The sequence below is a fragment of the Nelumbo nucifera genome, chromosome 1 (assembly GCF_055504915.1).
Source record: "Nelumbo nucifera cultivar China Antique chromosome 1, China Antique-T2T, whole genome shotgun sequence".
Taxonomy (NCBI): Eukaryota; Viridiplantae; Streptophyta; class Magnoliopsida; order Proteales; family Nelumbonaceae; genus Nelumbo; species Nelumbo nucifera.
Window position 1 is genome coordinate 84076325 of NC_142649.1, and position 13215 is coordinate 84089539.

Genomic DNA, 13215 nt, shown 5'->3' on the forward strand with positions numbered 1-13215 from the left:
GTTTGACAAAAGTCTTCGTCTTAACCAAGAAAGAAAGAGAAAAGGGTCCAGGATGTAATGGAACTTGGTATGGATATGCTTCATTCTTTTTGTCAAAGCCAATATTCTTGGCCTGCTCAGTGTACATGGCGGAGCTGTAGTTGGAGATACACGTGAGGGATGCTCTGTTGAAGCCCATTCACTATTTACTTGTCGGAAGTCGGAACTTTACATTGCTTTAGCGTCGTATGCATCTTCTGTACATGTTTGGTCTTCTTTCTTGTGTGCTTGCTGCCAATTTCGCTACTGTATTTCTAGGATTCTTCCACAACTTTCCTCGGTGCTTTGGACTAGATGGGCCAAATTTACATGAGCCTGAGCCCAAGCTCTTGTTGGGCTGAACCTTGTTGGGCTCATCCTCATCACTCTTCACTCGCCACTCACCATCAGGCATCAGCCGATGTTGTGGTTTGTGGACTTTCTGGTTTACACTTTGCTGGAGTGCGACTTCTGTACTGATTTCAACCATCAAGAACCATGCAACTATTACTTGGGAGGCAGAAACAACAGATGTACTAGTTATAGGGACGAAAGAATTGAAGAAGATAAGGCTATATGGAGAACGGGGAATCCAAGAGATGGGGTTTCGTAGCGAACCAGGGGCTCAACGTAGCATCCACTTTCTCCATCAGAGGAACTCTGAAGATGCTCATGGATGCTGCTGCAGGTCAGAGATCGATTATTCATCTCGGTCAAGGAGATCCTTCTGTCTTTCCGTGTTTTCGGACTTCTCAGATTGCCGAAGATGCGGTTGCTGATGCTCTTCGCTCCGCCAAGTTTAATTCTTACGCTCCCCCGCTTGGCATTCTCCCGGCGAGAAGGTACTTCAATGAAAGATTTGATTAAAAATTGGATTTTTCCTCTTTAACCTGGTACCCATTGAACTAATGTTGAAACTAACCTTGCATCTATTAGGCATTTGCTTTGCATTTTTCACCTGGTTATCTTCATGTTTTCTGGTTAATTCCAGGCTTCCAGCTTCGTTACTCTTTCACAGTTTCAGACTTCGTACTTTGAGTTCGCAAATTTATCCAGATTCAAAAGTGATTGATCATTTACGATATTGTTTCCTTCTTCGATAAATTTTAATATTCCACTATTGGATAACAGAGTTTACTATGTTTTTATTTTTCCCCTAAGTTTTTTATTTTTATATTTATATTTTTTGAATTGTCCTTTTATTAAAGCTCACAATTCTCTTTTAATAGAGCTATTGCTGAATATCTTTCAAATGATCTTCCATACAAGTTATCGCCGGATGATGTTTTCCTCACTCCTGGTTGTAAACAATCTATTGACGTTGTTGTGAGTGTTCTTGCTCGCCCCGGCGCAAATGTTTTGCTTCCAAGACCAGGCTTCCCGCATTATGAAGCTTGTGCAGCTCTTAACCATCTTGAAGTTCGGCATTTTGATCTTCTCCCTGAAAAAGGTTGGGAGGTTGATCTTGACGCAGTTGAAGCTCTTGCAGACGAGAACTCCGTTGCCTTGGTTATTGTTAACCCGGGAAATCCATGTGGAAATGTTTTCAATTATCAGCACTTGGAGAAGGTGAGTAGTATATGATGTTTCCTACTTGCCTCAGTCTCTATACTTGAAATCTTATTGGGAATTTTGTTCTTCGTTAGCATCATTCAAAGAAATTCGGATGGATGTCATGCTACGGTTCTTGTTTTCTATTGTATATAGATTGCTGAGACTGCAAGAAGGCTTGGAATTCTGGTAATTGCGGATGAAGTCTATGGCCATCTTACTTTTGGAAGCAACCCATTTGTGCCGATGGGAGTTTTTGGGTCGACAATTCCCGTCCTTACATTTGGTTCCTTGTCAAAGAGGTGGATGGTTCCTGGGTGGAGGCTTGGTTGGATTGTGACAAGTGATCCCAACGGGATTCTTAAGAAAACCAAGGTTCTTTCTTACCGTCTCTGTTATTCTTTACCATTAGTGTTATCTTCCGATGATTTCCTCATTCATGGCACAGAACTATATTTCCGTGATATCATTAACATCATTAAATACAATTTGCTATACCGTAAGTATGTTTTCAGAAAACCATCAAGGTTTTGATACAGTAAGTGTATTTTCAGGAAACTTAGAAAATTTTCAGTGTTCTACACTAATAGATTTAAGTGTGTCATATTGATCAAGAAAAAAAAATTTAAGTGTGTCATGTTATGGATGCCTCCAGGAGATCTCCTACATAAAATGATCAAAAAATCTCAGTCTTAACCATGTCATCTATATATTTTACAACTCTGAAAGGATCACATAGCTGTCCACAAAGTATTGAAGCCAAACCATGCCATGCCAAAAATGCCATGTAAACAAGAGATGAATATCTACTTCTTCTGTGTTCCCTCCTCTAACAGAGAGAAAACTGAGGATAACAATTCCCCCAGCCATGTGGTTCAGTGTGTTTATGGCCAAACTTTCTTTTGGATAGTGATGAGGATTTGGCCCTCCAATGACATTGTGAGACGTGATATCTCGGAACAACTGGGTGACACCCGGAACCACTTAGGCAACAACTTGCCTTAGCCAAGATGATGGTGACCTGGCACAGGCGCCGACCTGGCGACCTGGCACAGGTGTCGAACTGGCGACCTCGACCACAATTCAGGTCGGCAAGAAGCACCTCATCCAGGGCTGACCTGCAGCACCTCATCACTAGCTGAAGTGACCTCGACGCATGGAGCGACCTCCCTCGAGGGCGTGCCGGCCTGATTAAGGTCTAGGTGGCGACCTACGAGACGTGCTCGTCGACAAATTCGGCATGCCTATCCCAACACTCCCATGATCCTTGGAAGTTGGCCCACGTACCAAACGTTCCGGAGCGGAAGCCCCCGCCAAACAATGCCTATATAAAGGCACCAACCCCAATGGCATGGGGGGGGGCAAGTAAGCATATTCTAGCTCTCATACTTCATGATTTTTAGCTTGCAGTCTACTATGAGAGTACTGACTTAATCATTGGAGAGACATCGCCGGGTTAGCCAACCCGGGTCCTCGACATTGATTCCTTGTAGGTCTCTAAAGAACTATGAAGCTCAACAATCAATCCAGCTTGGCCCTCTGGTCAGCTCGGCACCTAATAGGCAGCTTGGCCCTCTGGTCAGCACGTCACCTAATATGCAGCTCGGCACCTAATAGGCAGCTTGGTACTTTGGTCAGCTCGGCACCTAATAGGTAGCTCGGCCCTCTAGTCGGCTTGTCACCTAATATGCAGCTCGACCCTCTGGTCAGCTCGGCCTCCAGGTCCTCACCCAACAAAATTCTCCACTTCGGCCTCTGAGTCATCGGCCACTTGGAAGCATTCACACCTTATCACTTGATTGACTGCATTGTCTTCTGATGCTTATAGCTGAATCAATTGCCAGATTTTATGCTATTTTTGAATGCAATGGGCATTTAATCCGTCTGACTTTTGATCTAGCTTGTCAAATGTTGTTGCCCTGATACTACATCCATTGCATCACTGATAAGCTCAACAAACTTCAAATTTGAAGCCTCTGTCCTGATGTGGATGATTTCAATCTGAATGACTTACTTCCCTTTTCTTTTTCTGTTTTCCCCTTTATTGTGGGGGTGGAGAAGTGGTGGGAAAGGTGGGAGGATTCTGTTTTAAACCAACTCTCTGTGGAAGATGTACTCGGGTTGATGATCAAAGATTTTATGAGTTGACCAACAAGCACACTTTTTCATTATAACATGTCAGATCATAGAACACGATAACTGATCATTTTTAGAGGTCTGCTTTCTTTATTAATTGTTATCAATTAGTGATTGCTTGTTGTGAATTGAAGGTTCCCTCACCTGAAATATTAGAAAACATTTTGTATTTGTTAGTCCCTTTTGCAGTGATTTACATGCTTACAGTGGCGTTCTATTCCATATATTAAATGACATACAAATAAGGATGATAAAATTTTTCAATTTTCATGGACTTCATCAATGACTTTATGCATTCTACTTGGGCAAATAATAACTTATCTTATGGTCTCGTCTTTCTTCTTCTCAGATTGTTGATTGCCTTCAGGGATATCTCAATATCTACCCTGATCCTGTAACTTTTATTCAGGTTTGTACAGTTTGAGGAAAATGCATCTTATAACAAGGTGGCTTGTATCAAGTTACAGGCTTGTACATAATTTTCTTGGATAAATAAGGTGGCTTGTATCAAGTTACATGGTGCAAATCCAAGAGATCTTGCTGCTTGAAAATCATTTGAACTCACATAATCCAATGCTAATTTTCCTATATTAATATAGATGATTTGTACAAGTCAAGAAAGCACACTGATGGAAGAGGAAACCAAGATTTTGAAATCTGTACAATCCACAAAATTTAACAAAAGAAACTAAAGTTCAATTGTCTCTCAATTATATTCCCTTGTTTTCTCCAACAGTAGATCATTCCCCTTCATTAATCAACTTCTAATCTTACCCCTACAACATCTTATGACAGTCCTGAACTGATGCATGATACGAAATTGTTCCCAACTTCATAAATATAGGAACTTTGGAAAAACCAATACTGACCCATTTATTCCAATTTCCTAAGTAAATCGTAACTTCAAGTGCTTTAAAAACAAAAGTATTCATTATATGGTTTCCAACCAATCCTTGTGACCCTTAATTTTATCCCAAGTATGGGATCATATGATGGCTTCAGTTCCAGATTTGCTAAAATAGATATTCCAACCAGTTCTTTGTTAGTGTTAACAAGCTTGCATATGTTTGTGCTCTCACAGTAAGCTGCAGGTTTCAAAATCATAAATACTTGGGAAGAAGTCTAATGATCCAGATGTTAAACACATTTTGTTGATAAAAATAAAGTCTAATGATCCCGAGTCCAGGACACATCTTTTAGTCTTTTATTTCTGGGATTATCAGAAAACAAGAAAACAATTTAGTACCAAAATAACAAGTCACGAATCAAGATGGACCTTTTGTGTTCAGACATGAGTTTGGTCTTTGTGCCATAGCGGGTCTTTGCTCTCGACGGGTTTTGTTCTCCTAAATCATTTTTTATTCATTTTAATTGATTTCTCTTTATTGCCAGTTCCTGTGTAAAAGAATTTTGAAGATTTGTAATCTTCTGAAAAGTAAAGTTTTGGATTTGTGTGATTTGTGATCTTCAGAATAAAAGAAATAGAGAAAGATAGGTCATTGTTCTCTGTTGTATGCTCCTCTAAGAAGTTAAGACTTAAGACTCAGGTAGCATTTTCTTCTTGTGGTTATGATATCATGGTATTGGTTAATGGTCATTAAAAACTAATGTTTTACATCTAGAGTGTTCCTTGGCAATACCACTTTTTCACTCACCATATATGTGATGTTTCTTTGTAAAGGTGAAAAAGCTAAAATTGAGCTTCATAAAATGCTTTCTTGTTATCCTCTTTCCCTATGTTGTATGATATTATGTTCGATGTATCAGGGTGCAGTTCCTCGTATCCTTGGAAATACTAAAGATGATTTCTTTAAGAAGATCATTGATATGTTTACGCAAGCTTCAGAAATTTGTTATGAGAGCATAAAGTCGATTGACTGCATTACTTGCCCAGTTAAACCAGAGGGTTCCATGTTTATAATGGTAGGGACAGAAATATTTGGGCTGTGCTTGAAAATAAGGAGGTTCTGGATATCTTTTAGCTTATGTGTTGTGATGCAGGTGAAGCTGAACATATCACTTCTAGAAGACATTAAAGATGATACGGACTTCTGTTTAAAGCTAGCCAAAGAGGAATCTGTGATTGTTCTGCCAGGTGAGGAAAAAAATTACCTACTTTTCAGAATTAGTTCATATGAAGATTGCATGTTTTGTGCTGGAAATATTCCTCTAGCACCAACCTCTCTTTAGACATATTAGTTTCTGTAAGCGTTATCATGTGCTGAAAGGAGGTCAATTGCACTTTTCTGCTAATGTAAAACATATCTTCTCTGTGGGTGAAGCATAACTTTGGAATTCTTTATATCCTCCCATTCTGGTGAGCTTTATGCATTTCTCTTGGCATCTATGTATTTGCTTTATGACACAAATTTCCATTATCATGTATTGTTGGATCTGTGAGTGAGTAGAGCAATAGTAAAGCTTATTTTGGGGACCTGTTGACAGCTTCAGAAAGATGTGGCATGGGAGGTTGGGGAAATTTTACACACACAAAAAAAAGCTAATATAGTAGTAGTAAAATAAAATAGAATGTCTTTCCTATTTCACTTTTGTTTTTTAAGGAAAAATTCCTGAACTTTGGGGGTTGTGTCAAGTCAGTCCCCTAACTTTAAAACATGTCTTTGCAGTACCTTGAACTTTCAAATTGTGTCCAATAGGTCCCTACCGTTAGTTGACTGTTAGTCAACACCATCATGTGACATCAGATACGCATTAAATAATTTCAAAATGGCAAAATTACCCTTTATTACCCATTCCGTCCGAGTGTTAGAAGAAGGAAAGGGGAAAAGGGTTATGAAACCGGACACCGATCAACTGTTGAAGCTCCCGCTCCCCCATTCAATGATCAACAGTAACCGGATGATCATCTTTCCAGTTTCCTAACCCTTCTTCCCCTTTCCTTCTTTTAACACTCAGACAAAATGGGTAAAATGGTCAGAAAAATATCATAAAGGGTAATTTTGCCATTATGAAATTATTTAATGCGTAATTGATGTCATGTGACGGTGTTGACTAATGCTCAACTAACGATAGGGACCTATTAGACACAATTTGAAAGTTCAAGGTACTGCATAGACATGTTTTGAAGTTCGGGGACTGACTTGACACAACCTCCAAAGGTCAGGGTACTGTTTTCCCTTTTTTTATTTGTTTAAACATTTCCAGGTCAATGTGCAACTGCGAACTGATAGTTTTGTTCAGACCTCAGAACATAAGAGCACACAAATTGTGCATCAAATGATTCTTTCTTTGTTCTTGCATTTTTAAATGATGATTTTTCTGCTTCTCTTCTCAATCATATGATCTTCTTAGCCAATCTTTCAGTGAATCAAAGTGTTATTTTGTTAAACTAACCTTACATGCACTAATCAGAAGACACTTTGCCCATATATGTCTACGAATACTGAGGCACCAGTAGGTGGCTTGGTTTCCATAACACTATGGCCAAGGTTTATGACATTATCATTGACTAATATGAAGATCATTGTAAAAGGTTTATCTGTTAAGGCAGCATTCTTGGCAGATGAATGATTCTTACTCTGGAGGTCAGAGTCAGGTTTCATTCGTGATTAGTAACTTTTACGTAATAGGCTGTGTGCTAGTGTCGGAACTATAGTATTGATCATGTGTACATGGAAATGCATGGTTGAGTGTTCAAGCAAGTGAATGGTTCTTACTCTGGAGGATAGACCCAGGTTATTATTGGTCATGTTTAGTCAGTCGCTTTCATGTAATGGGCTGTGGTAGTATCAGGGCTCTGGTATTATCAGTCATGCATATATGGAATGTGATTGAATGATTCATAAAAGTACTTCCTTGGGCATAAGTTTTCTTTGCCTTGATGTAGGAATTTGCAATAACTTAATGGTGGTTAGACATATCATTGATCAATGACTTGGGATGATATTTCTTGCAGGAATTTCGGTGGGACTGAAAAACTGGCTCCGCATAACTTTTGCAATGGAGCTGTCTTCTCTTAAAGATGCCATGGAGAGGGTAAGGTCCTTCTGCCAGAGGCATGCCAAACAACAGTAGTGGTGCAGAGAATCTACTTGTCCAGGTAGAGAAAACAATGACTATTGCAATGGAGAAGTCAACTGCTTGTTGGTTTCCGTTCTCCATTTACAGTTCTGCTTTTTGTTATTTGCTTATTATTCTTTGCTTTCTTTGAAAAGTTAAGACTTAAAAAGAGGGAATGCTATTTCAATGTTGGTTGGGAATATGACATCCTAAGAAAAATGAAACTTCTGTCAAAAGTCAAAACTGTTAAGTCTGTTATTGAAGTTGACAAGTATACTGATGAATCATTTTCCTTAGTCATCTTCCACCAGTGCAGGGATTCCAACTCTACCTGCATCTTCTTCGACAGGAACACCTTCGGTGCCCTCTGTTGAGGATAACGCTGTCTTGAACAGAGTTGCCATCGATGTATTGATAAACTTAAATCAACTCAAAAAATAAATAAAAAACTAAAATCAAAAGACATCTCCAATGTCCAAACTTGCACTTGATTGCATATTATGTCATTAGGCAATTGTATAGATAATTTAGTGGGAATCCCAAGTCTTTATTCTGAATATACAACTTTCAAAAAGCGAGGGAAATAAACAAGACTTAAAAGCTAAAATCTTTTGTTAATCTACCTTTTCCCGGTTACTTTGTTTACACCACTCCTATGTAGCTGTTCTCTATTGGAATGGCAACCGGAGGGGGCGGGGATGGGGAGCCACTCCCCATTTTCATCCTCGGAAAAATGAAAAGTCCATCTCCCCATCACTGTTCCCGCCAATAGGAACAAGATTATTCCCATCCCCATCCTTACCAGGATTCTCACTCATGATTTTTTATGATGTCAAATTCATTTTATTTTTTATTTTTATTTTATTTTAAAAATTAGAAATAAAATAGTTATAATTTATAATCCTATTACAATAGATCCAGACACACTCAAGTATATTTTAAAAACATTTACACACACATAAGTGGGCATCCCCACCAGGCAGGAGTGATCTCCCCATCCCTACCAATAAGGATGAAAATTTCTCCATGAAAGCTGATCCTCATCCCCACCCCATTCGGGGCAAGTTCCCATGGGTATTAGGAAAATGGAAAAAATTGTCATCCCTAAGTATCTAGTTCAAAACAAGTGAATGAATCCAATGATTTTGTTAGTGAAATTCCTAAATGTTGCAGTAAGATGTAGTCTCTTTCCGGGTCAAAGAGACACCTCAAGGCTAATGTAGGGCAATCATATGCTTGATTGTCTTTTGCCTCATTCAATGTTCCCTGTTGAAGGAAAATATATAAAAATTATACATTCATTCGTGAATGATTAAACCTAGGTCTATCACATAACAAGCACGAGTCTCACTGCTAAACCACACTACTTCATTACGTTAAAATAACTTGAATTTAGATTTACACCGATGTAAAAGGAGTTGTCGGTTAGTGATCAATGTAATGTGGAACCGGGTGGATTTTAGTTTTTACGCTTAAACTGTTTGGTTGTTAGGGTGTAAATTTTAAATGTATATTTTGTGGGTGTTTGGAATACACGATGGTTTAAATTTAACCATTATAATGAGTTTAGTGCATATTTCCAACAACGATTAGCGCATATTTCCAACCCAAATGAGATCTGAAAAAAGATGAGAAAACGCCACTATTAGAGTAGAAAAATGGTGAGAAATAAAAAAAAAAAATGATGAGGATGATGCATGTGGGGATAGAATGGGGGCGGATCTGAGAACGATGCATCCCTTCCGAGATTGATGCATTCATTCCTCCAGATCAGAAAAAATGGTGGACCTGCGTCGTTGCTAACAAAGAATATTGGTGATGTTTTGAATGTTGCAACGGATATAGGAGGTGCAAGAAGGGAGTTTTATACCGATGCGGGAAGACGATGGAGTTTTACATATAGGGATGGCAATTTTCCTCATTTCTCCAATTCCCGTGGAGATTGGCTTCAAATGGGGTGGGGATGGGGATGATTTTTCCTCGTGTGGACGGGGATGGGGAAATTTTCATCCCCGTTAGCGGGGACGGGGAGAGCACTCCCCGCCCCGTGGGATCTCTACTAATATATATGTATATATGTATGCATATATTATATATGTATATATGTACACATACATCTATTATATATGCATATATAATATTTTTAAAAATATGTTTGAATTTGTTTTAATAGGATTGTAAATTTTAATTATTTTATTTTTATTTTTTTAAATAAAGTAAAAAAACAAAAATAGTTAACATTATAAAAAATCATGGGGAATGGGGATCCCCCGCGGGGATGGGGATAACCTTGTCCCCGTTAGCAGGGACGGGATGGGGAGAGGCTACCCATCCCCGCCTCGCCCCGTTGCCATTCCTATTTACATATCGATGTAAAACTTGGGCATGGTGGAGTTTTACATTTTGTTTACAGTGTAAACCAACACTTCAAACAAATGCATGCTAACTCAAATCAGGATGTAAACTTTACACTGGTTTGATTTTCCACCTTAAACAAACGTGGCCTTGATCCAAATTTATTAACTTTAAAATTGGTTTTTTTCTTTTCTAAATTACATGTGCAAGTTTTCTAAATTTGACATTGGTTCCCTATGGCATATATGCATGTTTTAGTTCTTATTTCATTTTTCAACATTTTTTAAGTGTATGTGATTAATACTTGTCAAAAAGACAACTATTAAAATATGTTTTCCTTCTATGTTTATTATGCCTCATTCATAGTCATTTAGGCTGAGTTTGGGAGGAGTACAAATGCAAATATGTAAAGTGCAAAATCTTATATTTTGTATGTATTTATGCTGTACATATTTGCATTTGTACTGCTTCCAAACTGAGCCTAAGCATTAGATTTGGTGTTACTGATACAATTGTGGATTTATACAAGATTATGGGTTTCCCATATATATTTATATTTGTCGTGATCATTCTATTGTATCTATGTGTTTCACAAGCATATTTCAATTCATATCTTAAATGAATCTAGATCTCTTACTTAGAAGAATCCTACCCACACCTACTCAAAGGAAACTATAATTGTACATTGAAAACATATCTGCATGAATGGCAACATGTAAATATCCAAGATATTCCCAATATAATACGACTCCAGATCTCCTACCCACAAGAACTCTGCCCATGCCTACCCACAATACACTACCCCCCGTGAATTGGGAACATCTCCCCCTGCATAATACTATGTAGAGGATGAGATGTTCTCCATGTGTGGCTGCGATTAACATGGGTAGAGTTCTCGTAGGCAAGAGATCTGGACTCATATAATACAACTGTAGTGTCTTGCGGGTAGGATCCTTGTAGGTAGGAAATCCCAACTCATCTTAAATTTGTCTTTTTATTATTCTTTGTGATACCTTGCAAGATGTCAACTAGCTAGTTGATATGGTCTTAGCTGATAACAAGGACTTGGGATTGAATCCTGCCTGCACCATGGACCATGGTTGGGAGTGGTGGGGTTATGGGTTTGGGGATCCCCAATTTGTGTAGTCCTATGAAAAAAAAAGAAAAGAAAAACCTTTTGATACCTCTATTTTGAACATTGATTCTCTGTTAATTGCTAAATTGAGGAATTTTAAATTTGTTATTCCATGACTCAATAATGCAATGGTATTTATAAACATTCTTGAAAAATAATGAATAGTCATTCATCCACTAGGGGTGAGCAAAAAAAATCAAAAAACTAAATTGATCGAAACCGAACCGAAAAATCGGTTAATCAAATCGATCGGTTCGGTTTCAGTTAACCAATATAGAAACCGGCGATTAATCGAACTGACTGGTATACATATATTTCTATATATTTTATATATATTTATGTATATCATATATATTATATATATTATATATATTATATATATTATATATATTATATATATTATATATATTATAAATGGGAAATTGTCTAAAACTCACCATGAGTTTTTAGCATTTCTCTTAAACTCACCATGTCACTAACTTGACATTAAACAGACTAACAAGTGTTAATATATTACCATTTTAACCTTCATAGAAAAAATAAAATATATACGAAATAAATTAACGGGTGTTAATATATTACCATTTTAATATTTAGACATGAAAAAAGGAAAAAGTTCAAAAAATATTTTCAAATATAAAATACATAAAAACATAGAAATTACAAAAATATAAAAAAAAACTATCAAAAATGCAAACAAAATAAAAAAAAATATTTTCAAATTATAGAAACTATAGAAAATGAAAAACAAAATCAGAAAATAAAAAATTGTACAAAAACAAAAAAAAAAATATAGAAAAACACAAAAATTGCAAATAAATAACAAAAAATATAGGAAAGTTATAGACTATAGAATATAGAAAAATGTAAAAAAACAGAAATTATAACAAAACACTAAAAAAAGCAAAAAATAAGAAAATAAAAAATTGAAATAGACCATTTTTCCTCTAACTCACCATTCAAAGGTAATTTGGTCATGAAAATTGTTAGTTATGCTGACATGGACACCTCTGTTAAAAAGCATTAACGGTGCACTAATGGAAGGTGAGTTTTTGGAAAATAAAAACTTGCTGACATGGTGAGTTTTAGACAATTTCCCATTATAAATTAATAAATATGTATTATATATATTTATAATATATAATATATTATTTATTATTTAAAATATAATATATTATATATATTTATAATGTTTTATTATATATTTTTATAATATATTGTAAAAACTAAAAAACCGAAAAACCGATGAACTGAACCATTCAACCAGTTAACCAACTACCATCCACCATCTAAACATGCTTCATATCTCATTGGGAGATGTTCCCAATTCACGGGTGGGTAGTAGTGAAGTGTCTTGTGGGTGGAGATGTGGGAAGAGTTGGAAGTTGCATCTGCCCCCACAGAATGCGCCCCAAAAACGTGTCTCACAACACTTCCCATATGTGTATTGGACTATTGGGAACATCTCCCAATGACAAGTACAAAAAATGTTTTGAATGCACGCTGAGATGTGCATGTGAGGCGTTTTTTGGGTGCTTTCTGTGGTGGCCAAATGTGAACTCGAAGATTTGGTGGGTAAGAGATCGAGAGAGATGAGAAGGACCAAATGGTGTTATATATAATTTAATACAAAAATGACACTAACCACTAGACTTGTTCATGGGCCGGGCCGGACCGGGCTTTTACTCATCATTAATGGAAATACGCTAGGCTCGAGCTCGAGCCTGGCCTGACCAACGGGCCTATAACTTGGGCCCGAGCCTGGCCCTGATAAAAAGCTCGAAGTCCAAGCCCGAGCCTAAAGCCCGACCTAATAAAAAAAATTACAATTTTCCCTATTCAAATTAGAATTAAAAATTCAGATGGTTTTTTTTTCCTATTTAAATGAACAATGGGCCTATAAGATGGTTTTTTCCCTTTCTTTTATGTTTTAAATCACAGTTTTACTTTCTTAAATCAAAAAAATTATTCAAATGGACATAATCACATAACCCATTTTA

At 37.1% G+C, this 13215-nt stretch overlaps 1 protein-coding gene across 2 annotated transcripts; it reads left to right on the forward strand.

Moving 5' to 3' along the window:
• Nucleotides 1-318: 318 nt before the first annotated feature.
• LOC104599456 (putative aminotransferase TAT2) lies at nt 319-8025 on the forward strand. 2 transcript variants are annotated; one of them, XM_010262002.2, is made up of 7 exons: nt 319-860; nt 1248-1587; nt 1726-1944; nt 4055-4114; nt 5473-5628; nt 5707-5800; nt 7622-8025. In XM_010262002.2, the coding sequence occupies exons 1-7, from the start codon at nt 595-597 to the stop codon at nt 7738-7740; spliced, it is 1254 nt and encodes a 417-aa protein (XP_010260304.1). In that variant the 5' UTR covers nt 319-594; the 3' UTR covers nt 7741-8025. The 2 variants fall into 2 exon arrangements, with proteins under 2 accessions (XP_010260304.1, XP_010260306.1); XM_010262004.3 differs by lacking the exon at nt 4055-4114 and having other exon boundaries at nt 436-860.
• Nucleotides 8026-13215: the final 5190 nt, after the last annotated feature.

Excerpts from the sequence above, each read along its gene's own strand:
- LOC104599456 (XM_010262002.2), top strand. The coding sequence starts at position 595 with ATGGAGAACGGGGAATCCAAGAGATGGGGTTTCGTAGCGAACCAGGGG. Across the intron at positions 861-1,247 it reads GGCATTCTCCCGGCGAGAAG|AGCTATTGCTGAATATCTTT; the intron begins GTACTTCAATGA and ends CTCTTTTAATAG. Across the intron at positions 1,588-1,725 it reads ATTATCAGCACTTGGAGAAG|ATTGCTGAGACTGCAAGAAG; the intron begins GTGAGTAGTATA and ends TATTGTATATAG.